Raw genomic sequence first — 22098 nt, forward strand, 5'->3', positions numbered from 1 at the left:
ATTAGAATCCTTTATTGTATTACAAAGTTCAAACTCAGTTTACAAGCCTAGTGAATGAGACAACACCCTATAGACAAAATTGGACACCGTCCATGACGAAAGATAGTTTATGACCCTTCCAATCTATCTATAATGGTTATGAAACCACTCTTTTCCTATGATAATATCTACTCTATCCAAATCTAGGGGCTCTGCGTAGCTCTGTACAGTTATAGGCAACTAAGACACCCGTCGTCCCCAAAACTATCCCCAGCGGCATGTCGAGAGACAATACTAGTGATCACTTGGTTGCTTCTCCACTCCCAACTTCTGCACAAGCTTGGCATTCATGCAGTGAGTACTCCCAGGGTCAAAAGAATGCGTACACTTTTTCCCATGACTCACCCATACATCGGTTCCATGAACAAAAAACTTTCATATTGAAGCTAAGAAGTATGATCTAAAACAACAATATACACGGACGTAATTTTACCTTTAGCCTTGGTCGCATGGGCTCTCTTTAACTTTGACTTGCCCTTCGACTGTGGGCAATTCATGCACATGTGCCACTCACCACAAGCGAAGCACCGACCCTCCCTAATGTACTAGCCTGCTCCGCTTTCCTTGATTTCTTCGAGCTGGGGTCTTCAAATGTCTAAGATTGACTCTTGATCTCAGCAGGAGTCTATGAAGTCTTCCCATGCTTAAACTTCCGTTTCCGTAGGGATCTTGCCTAGTCTATCAATGGGGGTTGTTGGGGTTGCTTAACTATTTCTTCACCTCGGTTGTCACATGCATCCCGCACTTGGATGCCACGCAGACATATCTGAACAAGAAGGTGCGGGACCTAGAGTGGAAACTGGTCCCATGTGAGCCTAGTCCGAGATGAGTCAACTAGGGGTCCACTCTATGCATCCGAGGTCAGGTGTGCATTGTCCTACACATGAAGTAGTGCCAGTCCGTACTCTAAGTCTCCCTCTGGAATGATGTCAAGTGATCTGAGTATTTGGTCCGCAATTGGGTGCCGGACATCTGTAGAAGCATGTAGGATGCATGTAGAGAAGGGGCCCAGCCCACAGGGCTACCCCAGGGCAGAGCTTAGAGCTCTTGTTGTGGGCATGGGGGAGGTGTGGAACCACCAACCCCAAGGGGCCAGGAGGGCCCAAGGCTATGCCCACCAACCTTGGCTTGGGCTGGAGGGGCTGTCAGCCAGCCGACTGGCCCCAGGCCCTAGAGAGACTGTCGGCGCCTAGAGCCTTTTAATCCTTTTGCCAAGCATCTTCTACATGCTCCTAAATGCCAACTATACTAGGGTAGCCTACATGCTTGACTGTTCTCCAAGTGGGTTAAGTGAGATACACGGCTTGGAATGACCTACATAGCTCGTGCTTGACACGTCCCTGGACTAGGGCTCACAATGGGGTCATGGCATATGACAAATGTTCCTAAAACAGGTACTACTTTTGTATAAATATAGCGTTGATGATGAGCCAATGTGTCACACTGCACCTCAGTGGATTAGGTCCCGATTCCGTAGATTAGTGTCCAAGTACATAACATAAACTTACACTTTAGGCAATTGCATGTCTACGTGGCACCGTATTGAGGTGTGCACATGACATCCTGACCTGCTAAACTTGCAGCACTAAGGCGGATGCACCTTTTCTCCATCCTTGACTTGGTCCAACTGCAAGCTCTACTCCCAACTGTGAGTTATCCTCCAATTTAACTCTTCCCCAACTACTAGTATGGACAACTACTATCATGGATACTTATGTGCAGCAGTTCCCTCATCCTCCTCTACATGAGATCCAGACAAGTACACCTAAATTATTGGTGTTTCCACCACCTTATAGACCTTGGCCACTGGTTCTAGAACTAGGGTGAGCCTTGCAGATTTGGATAATTGCACCTCTTGTTCAACCTTGAAGAACTACAGATTCTAGATTCTCCCTTGCGTGTCACTAAGATCTCTTTGGTCTTCAACTATGGCACTCTTATCAGCTTCACCTGCCCGTGCCACCATTGACCTCAGGTAATCTTTCATAGCTTTGTGGCATATCCGTGACCTTCTTCTTCTTCCCGTCTATATTAGGCTTGGCACTCCTCAAATACCCACAGATACTCTTACAACAACGATGCTTCCCATGCATCCCATTCAGCTCATCACAGCTTCTACATTGCGACAATATTGCACCCTTGACGTTGTTGCCTTTTGCCGATAGAAGTCCACCATGGAGTCCATGATGTTATAAAGACACTTGCCCACTAGTAGACCTAGACTTTGTGCATGCAAACTATTGCTATATGCAAGGCCTACGCAAACTATTGCTATATGCAAGACCTATGGGAACCCTAATACACATGCACAAGACTCGATCCAGATGGGGAAAAAAATGCAAACCCTAATTTGACTACAAATGCAAAAACACAAACCCTAACTTGGCTACACATGCACAAACACAAACCATGTTGCATGCACTTCTTGCAAAACCTAATGCAAAAAATTAACGCTCATCACATGTGCAACAATGACACAAAAAAGTAGAAGAGAGAGACTCTTTACCTATTATATATATATATATTATAACCAAAATGAATACAAGTGCTGTAAATTCAGATTTGACACAATATCTCGAATTTCTAACTGAACTTGCTTCTATTCACTACCCCAAAGCTTTACAAGGATGAAACCTACTATGTTGGGGCTGCTTTTACTGCTTAACCATGTCTGGGCTTGCCTTTCCCATGCTTGAATGCTAAATAATGACCCTTTGATGTCTGGGGTTGAATGCTGGTCAGCCAACCCCTTTCTTTTCATTAAACATGTTCATATTGAGCCCAATATATGTCCCCACCATTGGTGCATGTCCCCGGCACTCCTTGGTGCTCATTGGACTGTCATAACTGCCCAAATCAGCCCATCTCCGGCCCCTAAACTTACCCTTTAGGCGGTTGCAAGTAAGATGCATGTCCACATGGCTCCATGTTAAGATGTGCACATGACATTCCTTCATCTATCACCAACTACACTATGACAACTTTTGGTATGGTAAGAAATTTCACCTGAAAACCATGGAGATTTGAGCTTCAACCGACGCAAATGTAAGGCTTGTCGCCTAAGGTTGAATGCACTACGATCGTGAATGTAGGTTTGCTGGCCAACATGGCAGCCAGGGGACAAAATTAATAGACGAGTATCAAAACAGTAACACTATGTATGCTTCACTCCTACAGTGACCTATCAAAACGCATCGTAGGTATCAAAAGACCATGCAGTAGGAGAAAACGTATGACAATTTCATGCACTTAAGCATGTGTTAGTAAATGATGCACAACATTGAAAGAACTTGATACTCACCAAAAACGAACACAAGAGTATAAAAATCAGCCCAGAAAGGAGGGGCAACAGGAGAAAGAGAGCACCATGTTCAAGCTGCTCTATGCGGCGCAACAGCATAGCATTATCGACTGGTGCATGTTCCGCCCCTGCCATCCCTGCCCCACATATCAAGCATCTTAATTCATAATGTACATTAAATCATGTAAACAAGTCCACTTTCTACCATACATCAGGTTCTAACCCTGTCATCCCCACCTATATTACAAGCATGACCATTCATGGTGTTATGGTTCAAAAAGCTAAAACAAGGCAAAGAGTACAGGAAAGGTATATTTGATCAGACGGGGGAGGAAGGGTGGGTGATCAATAATTCGTGAAAAGGGCAATGATGCATATGCAGATAGATGGGGGCGGACTGTTGTGCACGCACGAGGCATGCATCACATGTTAGAAGTCATCTCCTGTCTATATTCATACACCAGGGCCTCTGTTGTGGGTGTGCCCGCCCTGTATAAGGTGTTTTATCATTTTTCCACACTCCCCGTATTTTTCCCTATTTTTTCCCATTTTTTCTAGTGGTGGGAGGGTTGCCAGAGGATGCCAGGAGCACTCCAGTGCTGGCCGACTGTATGTTTATCAGTCGTGGGCTACTGGGCTGCTGGCCGATTGGATTTCCTCAGTCGTGGGCATTCATCTGCTGGCCGACTGCATTTCTGCAGTCGTGGGACCTTTTTCATCAGTCGTGGGCACTTCATCTGCTGGCCGACTGCCCTCCCAGGGATGTATATAAAGGCCCCTTGCCCCCACCACTTTCTCATTCAGTTTTCTCGGGATCTTGTGTATAGAGAAGAGTTTACACACCTATCTCTCTGTGTTTCTTGTGCTGTTTATTTTCTGCAGTCTACTTGCTCTTGTCTACCCAAGTTTGGTTATCATTTCCGCTGCATATTCTGACATGGTATCAGAGCCCTAGGCTCTAGACAGATCTTGGGCGTTTTTCTGAGCAAGAGGGGGAGCGTTAGGCTGCTGATTGGTGGACTGTTTTGGGCTGAACGGGAAGAGAAGGTGCAAGAGGAAGGCGGGCAAAGGTGCTGGACAGCCACTTGCAAGTTTTCAGATTTTTTTTTCCCCACCCACCCACCCTTTTCAGGTTACTCTCCGCAATGGCAAATTTACTAGAGATGGCTGAGAAGCACGTGAAGATTCCAACTCTCCCCACGTTCCCAGTGGATCGTCAGTTAGACGGGTCCAATTACGGCATCTGGAAGGTCATGATGGAGTCGGTTCTGGAGTCATATGACCTTGCTGATTTTATTATCATCGGGGTGCCACGGCCAGAAGCTGAGGAAGGGGAGTTATTATCGACGAGGAAGGACCGAGAGGCACAAGCACACATGTGGGATCGTGTCAATGCCAGGGTCCGGTCGTTTATTTTCCTCAATTGCACACCACAAGTGATCAATCATGTGAAGCACATGACGCTTGCGAGAGGCATATGGGAGCACTTGGCTTCTTTGTATGACAGGGTGTCACCCATGAAACGGATCTCCTTGGAAGTGCAGATGCGGGTTATAAACCCTGCAAAGTCTTCGACGATGCGGAAACACATTAACAAGCTGCAGGCCCTTCAGCAGGAAGTCCTACAAGCTGGGAAAGAGATATCATCTGAAGATATGGCCATCACTTTGCTTTCCCACTTGCCTGGTCAGTATTCTGCTTTCTATTCCTCGTTGATCACGAGTGGCAGGCTCAGCACCATTACTTGGGAGGAGCTTGTGCCAATGGTCTTGGACCAGGAGGAACGTTTCACGAACCCTCCTCACGGCGGAGGTTCGGAGGCCTTAACTGGCCAACGGTCGAAAGGCCGGAATTCCAACAAGGGCAAAGGGAAGGCTTCACCGGAGAAGTCTTCTGAGAAGAAGCGTGATCTAGAACGAGAGAAGGCCAGATTCACGTGGGTCTACTTTCTTTCCCAGAAGGACCAGGCTTTTGCTCGGTTCAAGGATTGGCACGTGATGGTGGAGAAAGAGTCTCGATATCAGGTTAAGACTCTCAAGGCTGATAAGAGAGGTGAATTCTCCTGGACTGTATTTTTCAGGTTTTGTGCAGACCATGGCATCAAAAGGGAATTGGCCAATACCGGATCGCCTTCGGAGAATGGAGTTGTTGAACGTCTCAACCTCTTGTGATGACTGAGGTGGATCAACTGGAATGAAAGACTGGGAATCATCATCAGACTCCTCTGGATCTCCAAGAAGTGGCGGCTCCTCGACAGTGGATGCTGGAACATGCTCGTCAAAGACCACATCCCGGCTGACAACAATCTCGTTCTTCTCTGGATCATACAACCTGTATCCCTTGGAAAGAGAGTTATACCCCACAAATACCAGCTTGCGGGACTTGGAGTCAAGCTTCCCCCTCTGCTTCTTCGGAATATGTACATACGAGTCACTCCCAAAGACACAGAAGTGCGAGACATCGGGTTTCCTGCCAAAATATGCCTCAAATGGAGTCATATGGGGTACAGAAGTCGTCGGAGAGCGGTTAATGGTATGGAGAGCCGTTGCCACAGCCTCACCCCAAAGTGGACGAGAAAGATCACGATGCTCCAGCATGGTCCTCGCCATCTCCACCACAGTCCTGTTCTTTTGATGCCTCGCAGTACCGGAAGTTGGTTGGTTCATTGATCTGGTTGCTGAACACCAGATTGGACTTGAGCTTCTCCGTGGGGCTGTTGAGCTCTTTTATGCAGACGCCATTGAAGTCTCATTGGGACGCAGGATTGCGGATCTTGCGGTATTTGCAGAGTACGAAGGATCTGGGACTCTTTTACACAGGAGGGAATGGAGTCAAGCTCCAAGGTTGGAGTGACTTAGATTGGGGAGGAGATCCAGACACAAGGAGATCTACTTCAGGATACAGTTTTACCCTCGGCTTAGGAGCAGTTTCTTGGAGCAGCAAGAGGCAGCCAACTATTGCCCTTTCTTCGACAGAGGCAGAGTATCGGGCTGCTTGTGGTGCTGCTTGTGAGGTTGTATGGCTATGGAGGCTGCTAGGCAAGATTGGGTTTCCACAGAGGGAGCCCACAGTCATCCAGTGCGATAACCAAAGTTGTATAGCTATTGCTCGGAACCGGTTTTCCATGCCCGGACCAAGCATATAGAGATACAGTATCACTTTGTACGTGAGAAGATCTTGGCTGGTGACATCTTGCTACTTTATTGTTCGACGGAGGACAATGCGGCGGACCTCTTCACGAAGTCTCTACCTCAGGCTACGCTCAGGCGGCACTCCAACTCCCTTGGGTTGGTTTCACAGCCAGGAGCTGAGAGGGGGTGTTAGAAGTCATCTCCTGTCTATATTCATACACCAGGGCCTCTGTTGTGGGCGTGCCCGCCCTGTATAAGGTGTTTTATCACACTCCCCGTATTTTTCCCCATTTTTTCTAGTGGTGGGAGGGTTGCCAGAGGATGCCAGGAGCACTCCAGTGCTGGCCGACTGTATGTTTATCAGGCGTGGGCTACTGGGCTGCTGGCCGACTGGATTTCCTCAGTCGTGGGCATTCATCTGCTGGCCGACTGCATTTATGCAGTCGTGGGACCTTTTTCATCAGTCGTGGGCACTTCATCTGCTGGCCGACTGCCCTCCCAGGGATGTATATAAAGGCCCCTTGCCCCCACCACTTTCTCATTCAGTTTTCTCGGGATCTTGTGTATAGAGAAGAGTTTACACACCTATCTCTCTGTGTTTCTTGTGCTGTTTATTTTCTGCAGTCTACTTGCTCTTGTCTACCCAAGTTTGGTTATCATTTCCGCTGCATATTCTGACATCACAATGATGGTGGAGGGAAAGGCCATCGGGAGGCCTTTCCTGGGAGAAAGGGGAGCGATCGGTGGAGGCCGGGAGCCCCCTTCTAACCAGAAAGGCCTCCCAATGGCCTTTCCTGGCCGTCATGGACTGGGGGAGGCAGAGGTCGTGTTATTCTCAGTCGTACACATCAGCAGCTAGAAGAGTTGATGGTGACAGGCCTGTAATCGTCAGTCGTACACTTCAGCAGCAGGAAGGAATGGCAACAGCTCATGCTTCTTGGTGTGGACACTTCAGCAGTGAGAAGGGATGGCGACGTGCAAGTGCACCAGATTCATAGCGCTCCTGAAATCAACGGTGCAGATCCTCCCTCTGATGACCCCGTCCATGACGGAGTAGGGAAAGGACGTCCAGGGTCCTTTCCCAGGAGAAGGGCTGGTCACCCCTTTCCTCCTAAAGCTCTTTATTGCCGGCCATCACAGCAAGGGGGTGTTAGCAGCCATCTCCTGTCTGTACCATATTACTCAGTAGAGAGCAAGGTCACCGCGAAACGTTTCACTATCGAAACGAAACAATGCTGAAACGATTTATTTTGGAACAAAACGTTTCAACACCAAGTAGGTGGACCATGAAACGTTGGACCGAAACGATCATATACACAAAATGTGAAGGTACTGGCCAATATTTATAAGATGATATTAGCATATTTATCATCAGTAAACAAACAAGACATACAAAAGAGAAGACAGAAGAACAAATAGGATGAAAGAAGGAAAGAGAAAGAACTATAAAAGCTAAAAAGCAAACAAAATTGAAACGATATGGTTTCAATGTGCACATGATTCGTTTCAACACTGAAACGTGAAACGAGTTTCAAAGCCACTGAAACGAGTTTCATGGTGACCAAGTGAGGGCCTCTGTTGTGGGTGTGCCCGCCTGACTTAGGAGTAATCTCCATTTTTCCTCATTTTCCATGTTTTCCCCTATTTTTTCTTGGTCGTGGGGGACTGTTGTTGTAGGCCAAGTGTCTCTGTGCTGGCCAAATGCATATGTGTTGGTCGTGGGGGACTGTTGTTGTAGGCCGAGTGTCTCTGTGCTGGCCGAATGCATATGTGTTGGCCGACTCGTTTTATTCAAGTCGTGGACATGTTTGCTGTTGTCGGCTGTTTTTGGGCTAGCCTACCAGCAGCCTGGTATTTAGCAAAGTTTATACAACTTCTCTCTCTCTACACTTCTGCGTTTTCTTTCTCACAGCAGTTGTCTCATTTTTCGATGTGCAATCTGACATGGTATCAGAGCCCCAGGTGGCTTGAAGATTGGAGACAGTGACATCTTGAGGGTTTGCTGTTTTTTGGTGCTGATTGGAGAGTTCTTGGGCTGTTCGTGTAACATGCGGAAGCTTTGGAGAAGAATCGGTAACTTCAATACTCAGAATTCAGCACTCTTTTCGCGATAGAAATTAACGCACAAACTGAAAGGAGATGTGCAGAAAATAGAGAGAGAGGGAGAGATGGAGAGGACACAGTATTGGGTCCCAATTACCCTCTGTAGGGCCCCCACCACGGATGGTGTGTTTGCTTTATTAGAATGATGTGAATCTGAAAAGAAAATACAGAATTCTTGACCTTTCTTGGCTGGGAAATCCCTCCCCTTGACCTTCAGAACTCCACCCCTTTGCTTAGCAACTCCCTTGGCTTGTCTATCCCTTGATTTGCTTGAGCTCTTGGTGAATAATGAGATGAATGAATGGGATTGTGGGCTAGGCTATTTATACTACTCATGAGCAGTCGGCCAGCATAAACCCAGGCGGCCGACTGCTGAAAATACAGCAATAAATGCTGAATTAAATCCCATAAAATGCTGCGTTTTTCCCTATCAAGCTGAAAGGTGATGCGCCTGCTTCCAAAGTGCTGGGCACAGCCTTTGCACACATTCCAAGGGCTGGGCAGCCTGTATGGGCTGCCCCATACTTGCCCTACAGCCATGTAAAGGCTGTAAACTCCTGGAATCTGCCTTATTCTTGCCCTAGGTCTGTCCAGCCCCTCCATGGCTGTTGGGTTCATCCTGGGCCTTCCTGGCCCTCATGGGGGTGGTTCCACACCATTCCCATGCCCACACTAAGATCCCGGGTAGCCCTATGGGCTGGCCCCTTGTTCTAAACACTAACTACTCAGTGATCTGGCATCCGGTACCATACCAGATACACAGAATCACTGACATCATTCTAGAGGGAGACTCACAGTGCGGACTGGCACTGTTTCATGTGCAGGACACTGCACACCTGACCTTAGACTCCTGTGCAGGACAACGCACACCTGACCTCGGACGACTGAGATGGATCCCTTGCTGACTCGTCCCGGAGTGGGCTCACATGGGACCAGTTCACCATCCCAGGTCTTGCACCTTCTGTACAGAAATGTCTACGTGGCATCCAAGTGCGGGATGCACGTGACAGTTCGGGACTTGGGAAACCGGTAGAAGGCGGCCATCACCGTTGGACAGCCACATTGCATAGCGTTTGCAACCTCATGGGTCCTTGCATAAACTTTATCTCTAAAAATATCCCAACTGGTAGACATTCCGTCATAGGCACCTTGCCAACTCTTGGTATCTGCTCAATTCCAGATGTAATGACGCAAACAGAATTTCCATCGGAGTCGGGCCAAAAATAGCAACTCTCCTGAATTTTAGGAGTGTGGTCCTTTGTATTCTAGGATAATCCCCCATTCCCAAAGCTTGTACTTTCTAAATATTTAGACATCCTGGAGTCCACCAGACTCCTTTCATACTGGGAAATGTCCAGGCTGGTGACATCCTCCGCAACTTCTTAAAAGTTGTCCGCAACTTTAAGCTTCAAGCCATATATTCAAGATATAATCATGTCCCATCAAGTGGGCGAGATGAGACAGTCTCAAAACTCCAATATAACTGAAGAATCCATGTCCCAAAGAAATGGGTGAGACTAAATAAGTCTCCATAATAGCAATATCATGTCCCAAAATAAATGGACGAGACAAATCAATCCCAAATAGAGAGCAGATGGAAGGGAACATGGGCACTTGAGAGGGTAGTGTGAGTTGGTGGCTGAAATGCCTATAAACTATGTGTAGCAGAAATGCTTATGGAACACCAGGTTATCTATACCTGCGAGTGATTGTTTTATCTTGTTACTTGAGCCCACCTCTCATCCAAGGTGTGTGGTCAGAGTACCAACACGGAGTGCAAGTGGTAAAGTGGACATGACGCCTGGTTGGCACGAAACTTATATCTATGCCAAGGGTATGTGGACCGATGCCTTATTGGCAGGAGACTTATTTTGTCTCGCCCATTTACTTGGGACATGGATTATGATATCTGGACTTAGTTCCACCCACACATGGTAGAAACAATCTTCAAGAGAGCACGTAGGACAAGAGAACACTATACACGGCATGTTGTGCTCGACACTACCCTCTGAAGTGCCCATGTTCCCTTCCATCTGCTCTCTATTGTTCCACCTACACATGGTAGAAACAATCTTCAAGAGAGCACGTAGGACAAGAGAACACTACACAGGGTATGTGAACCATGAATTTCATAAGTCCAATGCATCCCAAATAAAGGGAGCCAAAAAGAATAATCCATAAACCTGAGGATAGATCCAAATCCCTAGAAAAGAAGTCCAGGAATCCATACACCTGTATACCATAACTTTTACCACACACCTTGGAGTAGAGGTGAACTTTATCCATAAAAGCATCATATCCATGAGATATCCAAAGATTTGTTCTCTATAAACTCAGACAGATTCGTCCATAGAAATTGCTTGTGAAGTCCAATATCTATATAAATCTCGTCCAAGAAAGAAATCTCCATAGATATAATCCATCCCAATAAAGGGAGCCATTTTACAATGTTTCCCTGAAACCATCTCAAGGCAAACAACACCACCTTTCTCCTTGCATGGCTATACAAGGGTTAGTGAACATCAAAAATACTTCATAGTAAATAGCCAAAGCACCAACTTTGCAAACTCAAAGTATACTTAGCTTTTCTTTGCCAGGTTGATCATGAAGCCAAAAGAAATATCTCGTCACCATATCCTTAAGATATCCTGAGATATATCTCCATATAGCTTGCCTGTAAGCTTGATAATATAATCCACAATATCCATATGGAAAGAGTGCTAAATGTGTGCACATAAAGCCAACTTCACACTTCCAAGATAAAATTTTGTGAATTCATAAATCCTTAGATCAACAAGCTATCTACTGCTCATGCTCTTGCTTCATAAGCTATGAAGCGGCTCGCCATGCTTAACAGCAATGATGATAAGTGTGGTCCCCACTTCAGATCTTTTCTCTTCCTTATTGATAGAAGGAAGCCTCCGCTTCCAAGAAAGCCTATACACTGATACCAATGTAACTCGCAGCGGTTGCCCGGGGGACTAGGACCTTTAACACACTTGTCAATACCATCAAAGCATATTAAAACATTTAATCATGGCCACAGCCTTAACACATATCCATCATCACTTTGCAAAAAACATAAAAGCTAGACAAAATATCCACAAATGCTGAAAATGGAGCTTGCAATTGTGACACCGCATAGAGGCCGAAATGGGCCGACCCTCCCCCTTGGAGTATTTTATTACCCAAGGAGATTAATATCATGTACAAGCTTTGAGGGCCTTACTCTCCCCACGGGAGATGCTGGATTATCCATATACAAATGCCATAACACAGTCCAACACGAGGCTACCAAGCCGGAACATAGGCTGTAGAAATGCCGAGCCAACAACATAATCCATATACCTCCATGTGGGTACTGACTCTTCCCCAAAAACCACGGGTCTAGACAAAATATCCACAAATGCTGAAAATGGAGCTTGCACATGTGACACCGCATAGAGGCCGGAATGGGCCGACCCCCCCCCCCCCCCCCCCCCCTTGGAGTATTTTATTACCCAAGGAGAATAATATCATGTACAAGCTTTGAGGGCCTTACTCTCCCCACCGGAGATGCCGGATTATCCATATACAAATGCCATAACACAGCCCAATAGAGGCTACCAAGCCGGAACATAGGCTGTAGAAAGAGCCAACAATATAATCCATATACCTCCATGTGGGTACTGATTCTTCCCCAAAAACCACGGGTCTTCATGCAATAGAGCTGGTACAGCAAGTACAACTCTCCATTCAACCGGTACAATAGGTACAATGGCTGGTACAGTCAGTACAGTGGCTGATACAAGTACAATGGTTGGTACAGCCCGTACGGTGGCTGGTACAGCAAGTACAAATGCTGGTACAGCATGTACAGTGACTAGTACAACAGGTACAGTGGCTTCAGTATTTCTTCGCGCTGGAAGCCTCCAAAACAATCCCCAACAGCCGGTATTCTTCATGGGCAGCCTTCAAGAGAGAGAAAAAGAGAGTAGCCATCATTAGGGCAGCCTGTAACAGTGGTAGAGGCTAGTGTGCAGCAAGAGAGTCTCTCTTAATGAAGAGAGAGGACTCCAATTTATAGATTTGGGCCTCCCATGAGCTAAAATGGCAAGAGAAGACTACAATGACAAGTGGAGAGCCACACAATAGCTGAAGTGACAAGTGTGAGGCCACTTGTCTCACTTTGATCCACTTTCTAACAAGTGTCAGGCCACTTGTCTCACTTTGGTCCACTTTCTTGCCACATGTCCTAATCTAAGAGATGGGTCCTTCCATAAACTTTATCTCGAAAAATATCCCAACTGGTAGACATTCTGTCATAGGCACTTTGCCAACTCTTGGTATCTGCTCAATTCCAGATGTAATGACGTGAATAGAATTTCCATCGAAGTCGGGCCAAAAATAGCAACTCTCCTAAATTTTAGGAGTGTGGTCCTTTGTATTCTAGGATAATCCCACATTCCCAACGCTTGTACTTTCCAAATGTTTAGACATCCTGGAGTCCACCAGACTTCTTTCATACTGGAAAATGTCCAAGCTGGTGACACCAGCTCTTGGTTTTTATCTTTTGTTAGTGCATGAGGTTTGCAAGGTGCCATGGCATACGGGTGGAGTTCGATGAGCATTATGTTGCTCTCCAAGACAAAGCAACAAGCCACGTTGTTTGGAGAATGGGATTTACAAACTCTCAGCACTCTCTTCTCTGATAGGTACTTAGCTCGGTGATTTGTGGCATTTCCGTTTTGGCCAGTTGAATGTGGATGCATTGCGGCAGGCTTTCCGGGACCAAATGGTGGATGGCTTGCCAGATGTTGACAGCAGGCAAGGACATTGTAGTTCTTGCATTCGTGGTAAGCAACACGGAATCTTTTCCGAAGCAAGCTACTAGGCGGGCTTCGAAACCTTTGGAGTTGGTACAGACTAACTTGTTTGGACCTATGCAGACCCAATCTTTGGGAGGTTCTTTGTACTTTATGCTACTTGTGGATGATTGTAGCAAGTTTACATGGGTTTATTTTCTTTCCCAGAAGGACCGAGCCTTCGCTCGGTTCAAGGAGTGGCATGTTATGGTGGAAAAGGAGTCTAGATTGCAAGTGAAGACTCTTCATGCTGACAAAGGAGAGGAGTTCTCTTCTAATGCTTTTGTGCAGTTTTGTACCGAACATGGCATCAAGCGGGAGCTGGCTACTACAGGTTTGACTTCAGACAATGGAGTAGTTGAGTGTAAGAACCGGACTGTGGTGAAGATGGCGAGGACGATGCTCATCGTGATCTTCCTCGTCCACTTTGGGGAGAGGCTATGGCTACGGCTATCCATACCCTCAACCGATCTCCGACAACTTCTATATAACCCAAAGCGGAACGAGATTGTTGTCTGCAGCAGAGATGTCTTTGATGAGCATGTTCCAGCTTCCACTGTGAAGAAGCCACCACTTCTTGGAGAACCAGACGAGTATGAGGATGATTCCCAAGGTATTTTTCCAGCTAGACAGCCTCAGTCAGTCGCAGAGGTTGAGCCCAAGGCTGGAGATAAGCCCCAACAGCAACAGGAGGCTCCACGTTCTGTTCGAGTACCAAAGTGGTTGTTGGACACCGTTCAAAAGTCATGTGTTACGGAGTATCCCTCCGAGTGGACCACAGAGGATGGACCTCGAAGATCGCAGAGTTCGTGATAGAAGTCAATCAGAGAAGCTGTTATACAGGTGAACTATGCTTTGATGTCTCCTATCATTTAGGACAAAGAGCCCACTTCCATTAAGGAAGCTCTTTTTCAAGAGATTTGAAGAAAAGCCATGCAAATGGAACTTGAAGCCATTGAGAAGAATAACACTTGGGAGTTGGTTCCGAGGCTGTCAAAACAGTCAAGTCATTGGTGTCAAGTGGGTCTATAAGACCAAGTATACGTCTAATGGGTCGATGAACAAGCACAAGGCCAGACTCGTGGCTAAGGGCTATGCTCAGCAGCCTGGCATCAACTGTGAGGATACCTTTGCACCGACAACGAGGATGACCACGATTCGGACAGTTCTTGCCCTTGCCTCTTCTTAGCGGTGGCCAGTGTATCAGATGGATGTAAAATCTATGTTTCTTAATGGTGGCTTGCAGGAGGAGGTGTATGTTGAGCAACCTCCAGGCTATAAGGTTCCCGGATCAAAGGGGATAGTTTACAGATTACGAGAGGCCTTGTATGTTCTTAAACAGGTTCCCAAGGCTTGGAATCAGAAGATTGATTCCTTCTTTCTACGGAAAGGTTTTCAAAGATCAGTTGTTGCAGATCCTAACTTGTATCTCTTTCGGGAACACAGTATAGTCACGTTGATTATCCTTTATGTAGATGATCTTATTCTCACTAGCGGTCATGTGAAGCACATAGCTGTGATGAAGACTACCTTGTCAAAGGAGTTTGAGATGACCGGCTTAGGCTTACTCCATTTCTTTTTGGGATTAGAGATTTAGCAGACCCAGAGGAGGTTCCTTGTTTCACAACAACGGTATGTTCATGAGTTGCTGGAGACCTTTTCTTCACCGATGGACCCGAATACCAAACTTACATTTAATGATCCTTATGAGCAGGTTGATGCCTCCTTGTATCGGAAGCTTGTTGGTACATTGATTTGGTTGTTGAACACCAGATCGGACTTGAGCTTTCCAGTGGGGCTTTTGAGCATATTCATGCAGACACCTTTGAAGAAAACTTTGTTGGTGAGAAGATTTTGGCTAGTGACATCTTGCTTGTATATTGTTCAACGGGGGACAATGTGGCGGACCTCTTCACGAAGTCTCTACCTCAAGCGATGCTCCGGCATCACTCCAGCTCACTGGGGTTGGTTCCACATCCAGGAGCTTAGAGGGGGTGTTAGCAGTCATCTCTTGTTTGTACCAGTAGGGAACGAGGACCTCTATTATGGGTGTGCCCGCTTGAGTTAGGAGTAGTCTCCATTTTTCCTCGTTTTCCATGTGTTTTCCTATTTTTTCTTGGTCGTGGGGGACTGTTGCTATACGCTGATTGTCTCTGGTGTGGCCAACTTCATTTTTGTCTTGGCCGACCATATGTGCTGGCTGACTGGTTTTATTCCAGTCGTGGACACGTTTGCTGCTGTCGGCTGTTTTTGGGCTGGCCGACCAGCAGTATAGGGTGGTACCCTTGCCCCCCACTTACCACATCTTGTGTATATAGCAGAGTTTATACAACTTCTCTCTCTCTCTCGACACTTCTGAGTTTTCTTTCTCAGAGCAGTTGTCTCATTTTCCATTGTGCATTCCGACAGGGGGAGGCAGAGGCAGATATTCCAGGCTGATGGAGAGAAGAAACGAGCACAAAGGCTTCCACATCAGCATTCCAGGGTGATGGCGACAGGTGAGGGCCTCAGTACCCTGCACGTTAGCTTTAACAGAAGACTACTGATGATGGTGACACGCAAATCAAAGAGATTAAGATTCTTCGGATTTTGTGCAGGCCGATTGGACATCTGGGATCTTCGCTCTGTCGAACCCCAGCTGTGACGGCATGAAGGAAGCATAACGCTCTCCCAGTTTTACAGTGCTTGGGTAGAAGGGCAAGCGCTACAACTATGTCTGTGAGTAGTGAGTGATCCTCACTCCTGATTCCAAAAAAATAGAAATTGCAAGCCTCTCTCTCCCTCTCTCCCCACATTAATTGCATGCGATCGAGCTCTTACCCGACAGACTCTTCACGCTGAGGAGCTGGATACAAGAAACATGGTTATCTGGGAGAGCTGGAAGCTCGGCAGGCTGGAGGGTTCGCGCGAGGAGAAGGGTACCACGGAGATATTAGACGCAAGGGCGGCGGGAGGGGGAGGGGCAGGCGGAGGCGGAGGCGGAGGCGTGTGCGCGTGCTCGCATGGCGCTCGTGGAAATATTCGCAGCTCATTTGTCGAGCCTTGGACGTGGCCGGAATGTAAGAACACGAGGATTTTGCCCGAGGCGCTCATTGATTGCAGGTAGCTCTATTAAAAAAAAGTATCACAAATAAGTCCGGATTCCCTCGCTCGGGTGACCGGCCTACAGTACGAAAGATTGTTTTTCCACGGAAGGCTCTCAAACCTCAAAGGGTGGTCGTGGGTTCGAACCTACCTAGTGGCATTCATTTCAGTAACTATATTAAAAAAAAAGAGAGAACAAGAGACAAGTCGAGCCACTCTAAGTTCATTGAAAACTCCACTAAAGTTTCGGGAAAAGATGGGCTCGCTTTATCCTCGAGCCTACTCAACTTCATCCTGGAGCCTGTTCAACTTCTGAAAAGTCCGTTTTTTCTCTCTTCTTTTTTTTTTGGCTTACAACCTTGCGAGTAACTGGTTCTTACGGCTACTCTCCTTTTGAGAGAATACGTTCTTATGTCTGCTGTGTAGCTTCTACACTCATGCTTCTCCTCCAAAGGGGTGAAAAGAGCATTGTGAGTTTATCCTTGATGCGCTTATAAGTCTCCGTTTTACTACAGACATGGGGATGGATTCTTGAATTGGTGGCTCAATTGTTGTCGAGGTAGTAGGTACATCTTTTGGTTGGTTGCCATTAGCGTTGACTGAACATGTAAGTTCTTGTGTATGTGTTGTATGCACGAGAGAGGTTGAGTGGCTTGCTTAGTGTCGCTTGGGCCTCCATTCTTGTGGTAGGTGAAGCTTTCAAAGTCAAAGTTGGTGGTGAAGGTTTCTTTACGTTGTTGCATGTTGGCAACCATATGATGGGATTACCATCATAATACCCTTGTTGTTGAAGCACATTCACATTTACCCATCTTTGATGAACATTTGGAGTTGATGGTTCATGCCTTTGAGGCTTCTTTCTTTGAGTAGGCTTGGGGCACTTCTTAATGCGCTTAGGAATCCAAGATTTAGTATAACCTTGGTAGTACCCTTGTGCTTGTAGTAACCTTGTTGGTACCCACACTTCTTGAGTGGCTAAAGTTCTTTGAGGAACTCGCATAGGCTTTTGTGGAGTACTTTTATTCTTCTTTGACCTTTGAGTTTTGCGTTGAAGAATAGGCTTTGATTGTCAAGGCACCCAAATTGGACTGGCGCCTTCATAGTAGCCTTGAGCTACGAGTAACTGCTTCTCCACCCACATTTTGATACCATTAAGATACCTTGATTATGTCTGTCATGGGGTGGAGTTTTCTTTTTGGATGAAGTGGAAGTTTTGGGGCCCTCCTTCATGTTGTTTAGCACTGAGATTGTAGGTTTGAGACACATGGGCGTTGTTGACGATGAGGCTTTAGTCTCTTGTGCGGAGTGGCTTTCGATGATGTGGCTTTTGAGCATGTAGCCCACTCTTTTGGTGAGGTTGGTTAAGGCTAAGGCATTGGCTCCAGGGCTTTTTCCTTGAGTTTCTTATCAAAGTAAGAGTGGAATTCTTGAGGAACTTCTTCAAGAGTGGCTACCGATGGTGGAAAGGTTTTGACATTGGAAATAGAAGCTCTTTCTCTTGTTGGTGAAGATGGAGTCGGAGGAGTAGATGGTAAATCGGAGTTGACTGTTGATGTAGAGGGGCTTCTGAGGAAGAGGCTTGTAGCTTTTTGCGTTCAACATCATAGAAATCCCTTAGGGTTGGATTCTCTTCCTTGTAGTATGGTATTGTCAACTTTGTGTCGTTGACCGTCATGGTGACCCTATCACTAGCAAAGCACAGTGGTGCTTGGGCAACAATAGTCCATTTATGCCCTAAGATCACATCTTCTTCCAACACGTACTCAACCACAAAAAACTTGCAAGTAAGGGGGTTAGATTCTATATACAGTGTTTGTTCAAAGTACCCCAAACTTGGCATGTTCATGTCTTTTGTGAATGTAATTTTGTCAAATGAGCCTTAAGTTTTTGTGTTGGTTGACTGAACAAATTCCATAACTCGAGGGTCATGAGATTATGTTCTCATTGTGGGGATAAAGCTGTACTTGGATTATGGTGATTTTATTATGAAGTTCAAATCTAACCATAACTCTTAGGATATTATGAGTAAGATATGTTGGGAGTCCAACTCCTCTCCAAGGTCTCTTTCTCCTGTAAGAGAAATTTCACAATGCCTACAAGAGTGCTCAAGGTGACTGTTTACGTGGATTCACAATGCCTGCAAGAATGTTCAAGGTGATTGTTCACAATACCTATAGGAGTGTTTAAGGTGACTGTTTGCATGGATTCATCAATTGAATACCACGAGTCACATACCTAAGTTTCACCAAGGATGACATCATATTCAAGGAAATCTAGGGTTGCATGGGAGTCAAATTCTAGATTGTTTGAGTATCATAACTGAAGCAACCTAGAACTTCAATGTTTTGTCCATTGGCACTACCTACCACAAAAGAATTTCCTTTAGGGATGATTGCAGGAGGTTGGCCCAATGATAGCCAAGTGTCTATTCTCACAAGGTTATGGCTTAATCAATGTGTGTTTGCGCTTAACCTTATTTCTCACAAGGAGATATAACCATACCATGATAGAATCCTCAAGCGAAACCATGGAAGTTTTAGTTTTTGTTTCAACTTTAGTTCCGTTTTAGTTTCATATTCCCAATCACTTTCATCCTCTTCTTGGCTCTTAGCTTTTTCAAGAGTGCCCAATGTGTACAATGGTACCTTGGGTCCATTGACCACTTTAATTGAGGTCTGTTTGGAAACTTGTAAATCCTTACAGGCCTGTTCTATGTAACTCTTGATATATTGGTATAATTCATGGTGGTTAGCCTTTAAAGGTACAAGGGTTGAAGCTATGCTAGCTTCACCATGAGAGAAGAGCACTCCTTTGAATGAGGTTTTGAGAGACTGCTTAAATTTCGAAACGGACTCATCGAATTCCTCATGTGCTTTTTCAACTACATCATTCTTGCAATCTTCCTTTGATGACTCTTCTTGGCATGATGAGTTCATTTCGGTAGAGAGTGTGTCTTCCTCTTAGAAGGAGAAGCGATACTTCTTCGGTTTTTCTATTTTGGTTGCATTTTTAGGTTTGACATTATAAGGTTCACTCACAACCGGTGATCCTATTTGACACTCAACAATGCTAAGCATGCTCTCATGAGCTTGCTTTTTGCATTTCTCGTATGTCAAGTGATGATGGGTTTCACTTTGGAGTGTGTTGCGCCCAGTAGCTTAGTGGCAACAGAACGCTCAGTCGGGCCACCTTCCACGTCGTGAGCACCACCTCAATTGCACCTATGAAGGTGGTGGGTTGTAACCACCAGAGTAGCCATTGCCAAGATCAAGAAGACTAAGCTTAAAAGGATGGCTGGTCACTACTACAAGGTTCGCAAGAGGCACGAGTTTGAAGGTTGTAGTGGTTGCATGCTGCAATTAGCTCACAGCTAGTGATGTGAAGCCTAACATAGTCATAGTTCTTGGGATTTCATAGCCTTGTGTCGAGCAATTGCTCTATAGTGATCTTGTGTACTGATTTTGGAAGTAATACAGTAAACAAAGAGTAAATTTGCCATTCATTATATCTATGTGTACTCTCTGCTATGTGCTAAATAAGAGTGATGTGTCTCTGTTTTAATAAACATGCTGTGAACGTGAAAGAGAGTGAGAGAGTTACATAGCGGAGTGAGAGCAGAGTGAGAGTGTGTGAAGTTCTAAAGCGGACCGATGTTCTACGTGTCCCCATGACCACTCTAGAGTTGGTGTTCGAATCCAGAAGCTATGGTGGGTGACTAGACGCCTCCCACGGCATTGCCTGACTCGTCTGTTACTTCAGACCACTGTCTTGCCATTTCGCTGTGAGAGGGAAATTGGCGAGAATCACCTGGCGATCCTGCTGGGGACACTCTACTCTGCAACTCTGTTAGAAAACTGTGTTAGAAAACCTCCTACTAGAGAAAACTCTAACACAACTCCACTAGAAAAACTTCATGTTGAGGGAAACCTCTACCGCAATTAAGTCAGCAATCTTTTTTAAGAAATTGCGGCAAAGTGAAAAGTCTCCACTAAGTAGCATTCTGCACCTTCAGGCAAAGGAAACTCTAAGAGAGAGAAAGTTATGGTTCTGCACAAGCTGATCTTGCTAGAATTAGATCCCTGAAACAAGTATGCGGAGAAGCCATAGCATGGAGGGGCTTTTCTAGGCAAGTCAACCTTCCACCACACTCAGCAAAAATGGAGTCAAGCATGCCTTCCATATGATTGTGAACCTAAGGATGGAAAGAAGCAATGCCTTCCAAGAAACCCTCCAGGAAGCTCATTGCTGTGAGTGTCTCACACCGTTCCAACCAAGAAGATAGTGTGGAAACTCCTACAACCCCACACCAACAAGAGGGAGCATCAGGTTTCAACCACAATTTGGACCAAGGAAAAGAGTGCCAAGAGCTAGAACCTGTGCACAGTCCAGATCCAGAAAGCCAAAGAAGGGTGGAGCAACAAAACCAGGAAGAACAAACACAACAACAAAAACCCTGAAAAAGGTTCAAGGGAGCCATGGGCGTCATTAGCCAAAAATTTCTCAGTGTTCTCAGGAGAGAAAGGGGAAGATGCATATCTCCATGTAAGGAGGTTTGAGCAATACTGGAAAGTGGCCAGTCCTCTCACATGATGTGGAAGAACTAGAGCTGAGTGAAATCCACAACAGAGATGCTTTCATATGAACACCTTCAAAAACAAAGCCACGGAGTGGGTGTCAAGATACTAAGAAAACCATTTCCAGAAAAGTTCATGATTGCTTTTCTAGGGAGATTCCACAAGATAAAATCTACAACTCAACTCTGTGATCAAATGAGAGAACTCCGACAAGAAGACATGGATGTAGAGGCCTATGCAACAAAACTACTAAGCTTGAGGCAGAGAGTGGCGGAACAAACCTGACCCTCAATGCAAATAGTTGCAAATTGGTTTGTCCAAGGGCTTTATCCGGACATCCATGTATCAGTCAGCACAAAGCAGGCAGAAACTGAAGAGGAGTTCGAGGAACTGGTCGAGCTGGCCAAAATGACCAAAAAAAAAAGAAGCCAAGAAAAAAGACAAAAGAGGAAGACTAGGAAAAGTGTCACAACTGAGGAGGACGATTCAAGCGACACCTCATAGGACACTCCAGTGGTAGTAAAGAAAAGGAAAGACAAAAATAAGAAAACCGCGAAGGCAAAAATGAGCCCCGGAGAACTTGTGCTGCAAGTGAAGTAGCTAATGCAAGAGATGAAAAAGAGCAAAAGCTCAGAATTTCGCAAAAATGTGTTCTACTCTTCATGCAAACAAGAAGGCCACCTCAAGGAGGAATGCGCAGTGCCCACCAATGTGTACCATTTGTAACATGTACAATCATAGTACATGGAACTGCAGGTACAACATGAAAAATAGAGCTCCCATGGTGAATAGCATGGAAGGAGCGGAAAGAAGACCCCCAGGAATGGGAAGGTATGGAAGAAGAGGCCGCAAAAATATAGGAAGAAGAAGCCAAGGACATGTAGGTGGTTCTACAACCTTCACGTGTTGCTATTGTCAATAGCCTGGGAACACCAAGGCGGAATGTGCCATGAAGAAAAACATGATGGAGAAAGACAGGTGGAATTAATGGAACTCAAAGAAAATCCGCCAATTGCCAACAT

General features: G+C 45.8%; 1 protein-coding gene across 4 annotated transcripts in view; it reads right to left on the bottom strand.

Annotated features, from left to right (window-relative positions):
- The window catches only part of LOC147636608 (uncharacterized), a 50933-nt gene extending 34430 nt beyond the window's left edge, over window positions 1-16503 (bottom strand). For 2 of the 4 annotated variants that reach the window (XM_086800053.1, XM_086800050.1), the window contains exons 1-3: window positions 16239-16500; window positions 3341-3477; window positions 3046-3136 (exon numbers count right to left, since the gene is read on the bottom strand). In XM_086800053.1, the coding sequence (XP_086656179.1) occupies window positions 3046-3136; window positions 3341-3475 (226 nt within the window). In that variant the 5' untranslated portion in view covers window positions 3476-3477; window positions 16239-16500. Of the gene's footprint in view, window positions 1-3045; window positions 3137-3340; window positions 3478-16238 lie in introns of all 4 variants that reach the window. The other 2 variants (XM_086800051.1, XM_086800052.1) reach the window with 2 other exon arrangements.
- Window positions 16504-22098: the final 5595 nt, after the last annotated feature.

The sequence above is a fragment of the Cibotium barometz genome, chromosome 7 (assembly GCF_041138505.1).
Source record: "Cibotium barometz isolate CiBa-2024 chromosome 7, ASM4113850v1, whole genome shotgun sequence".
Taxonomy (NCBI): Eukaryota; Viridiplantae; Streptophyta; class Polypodiopsida; order Cyatheales; family Cibotiaceae; genus Cibotium; species Cibotium barometz.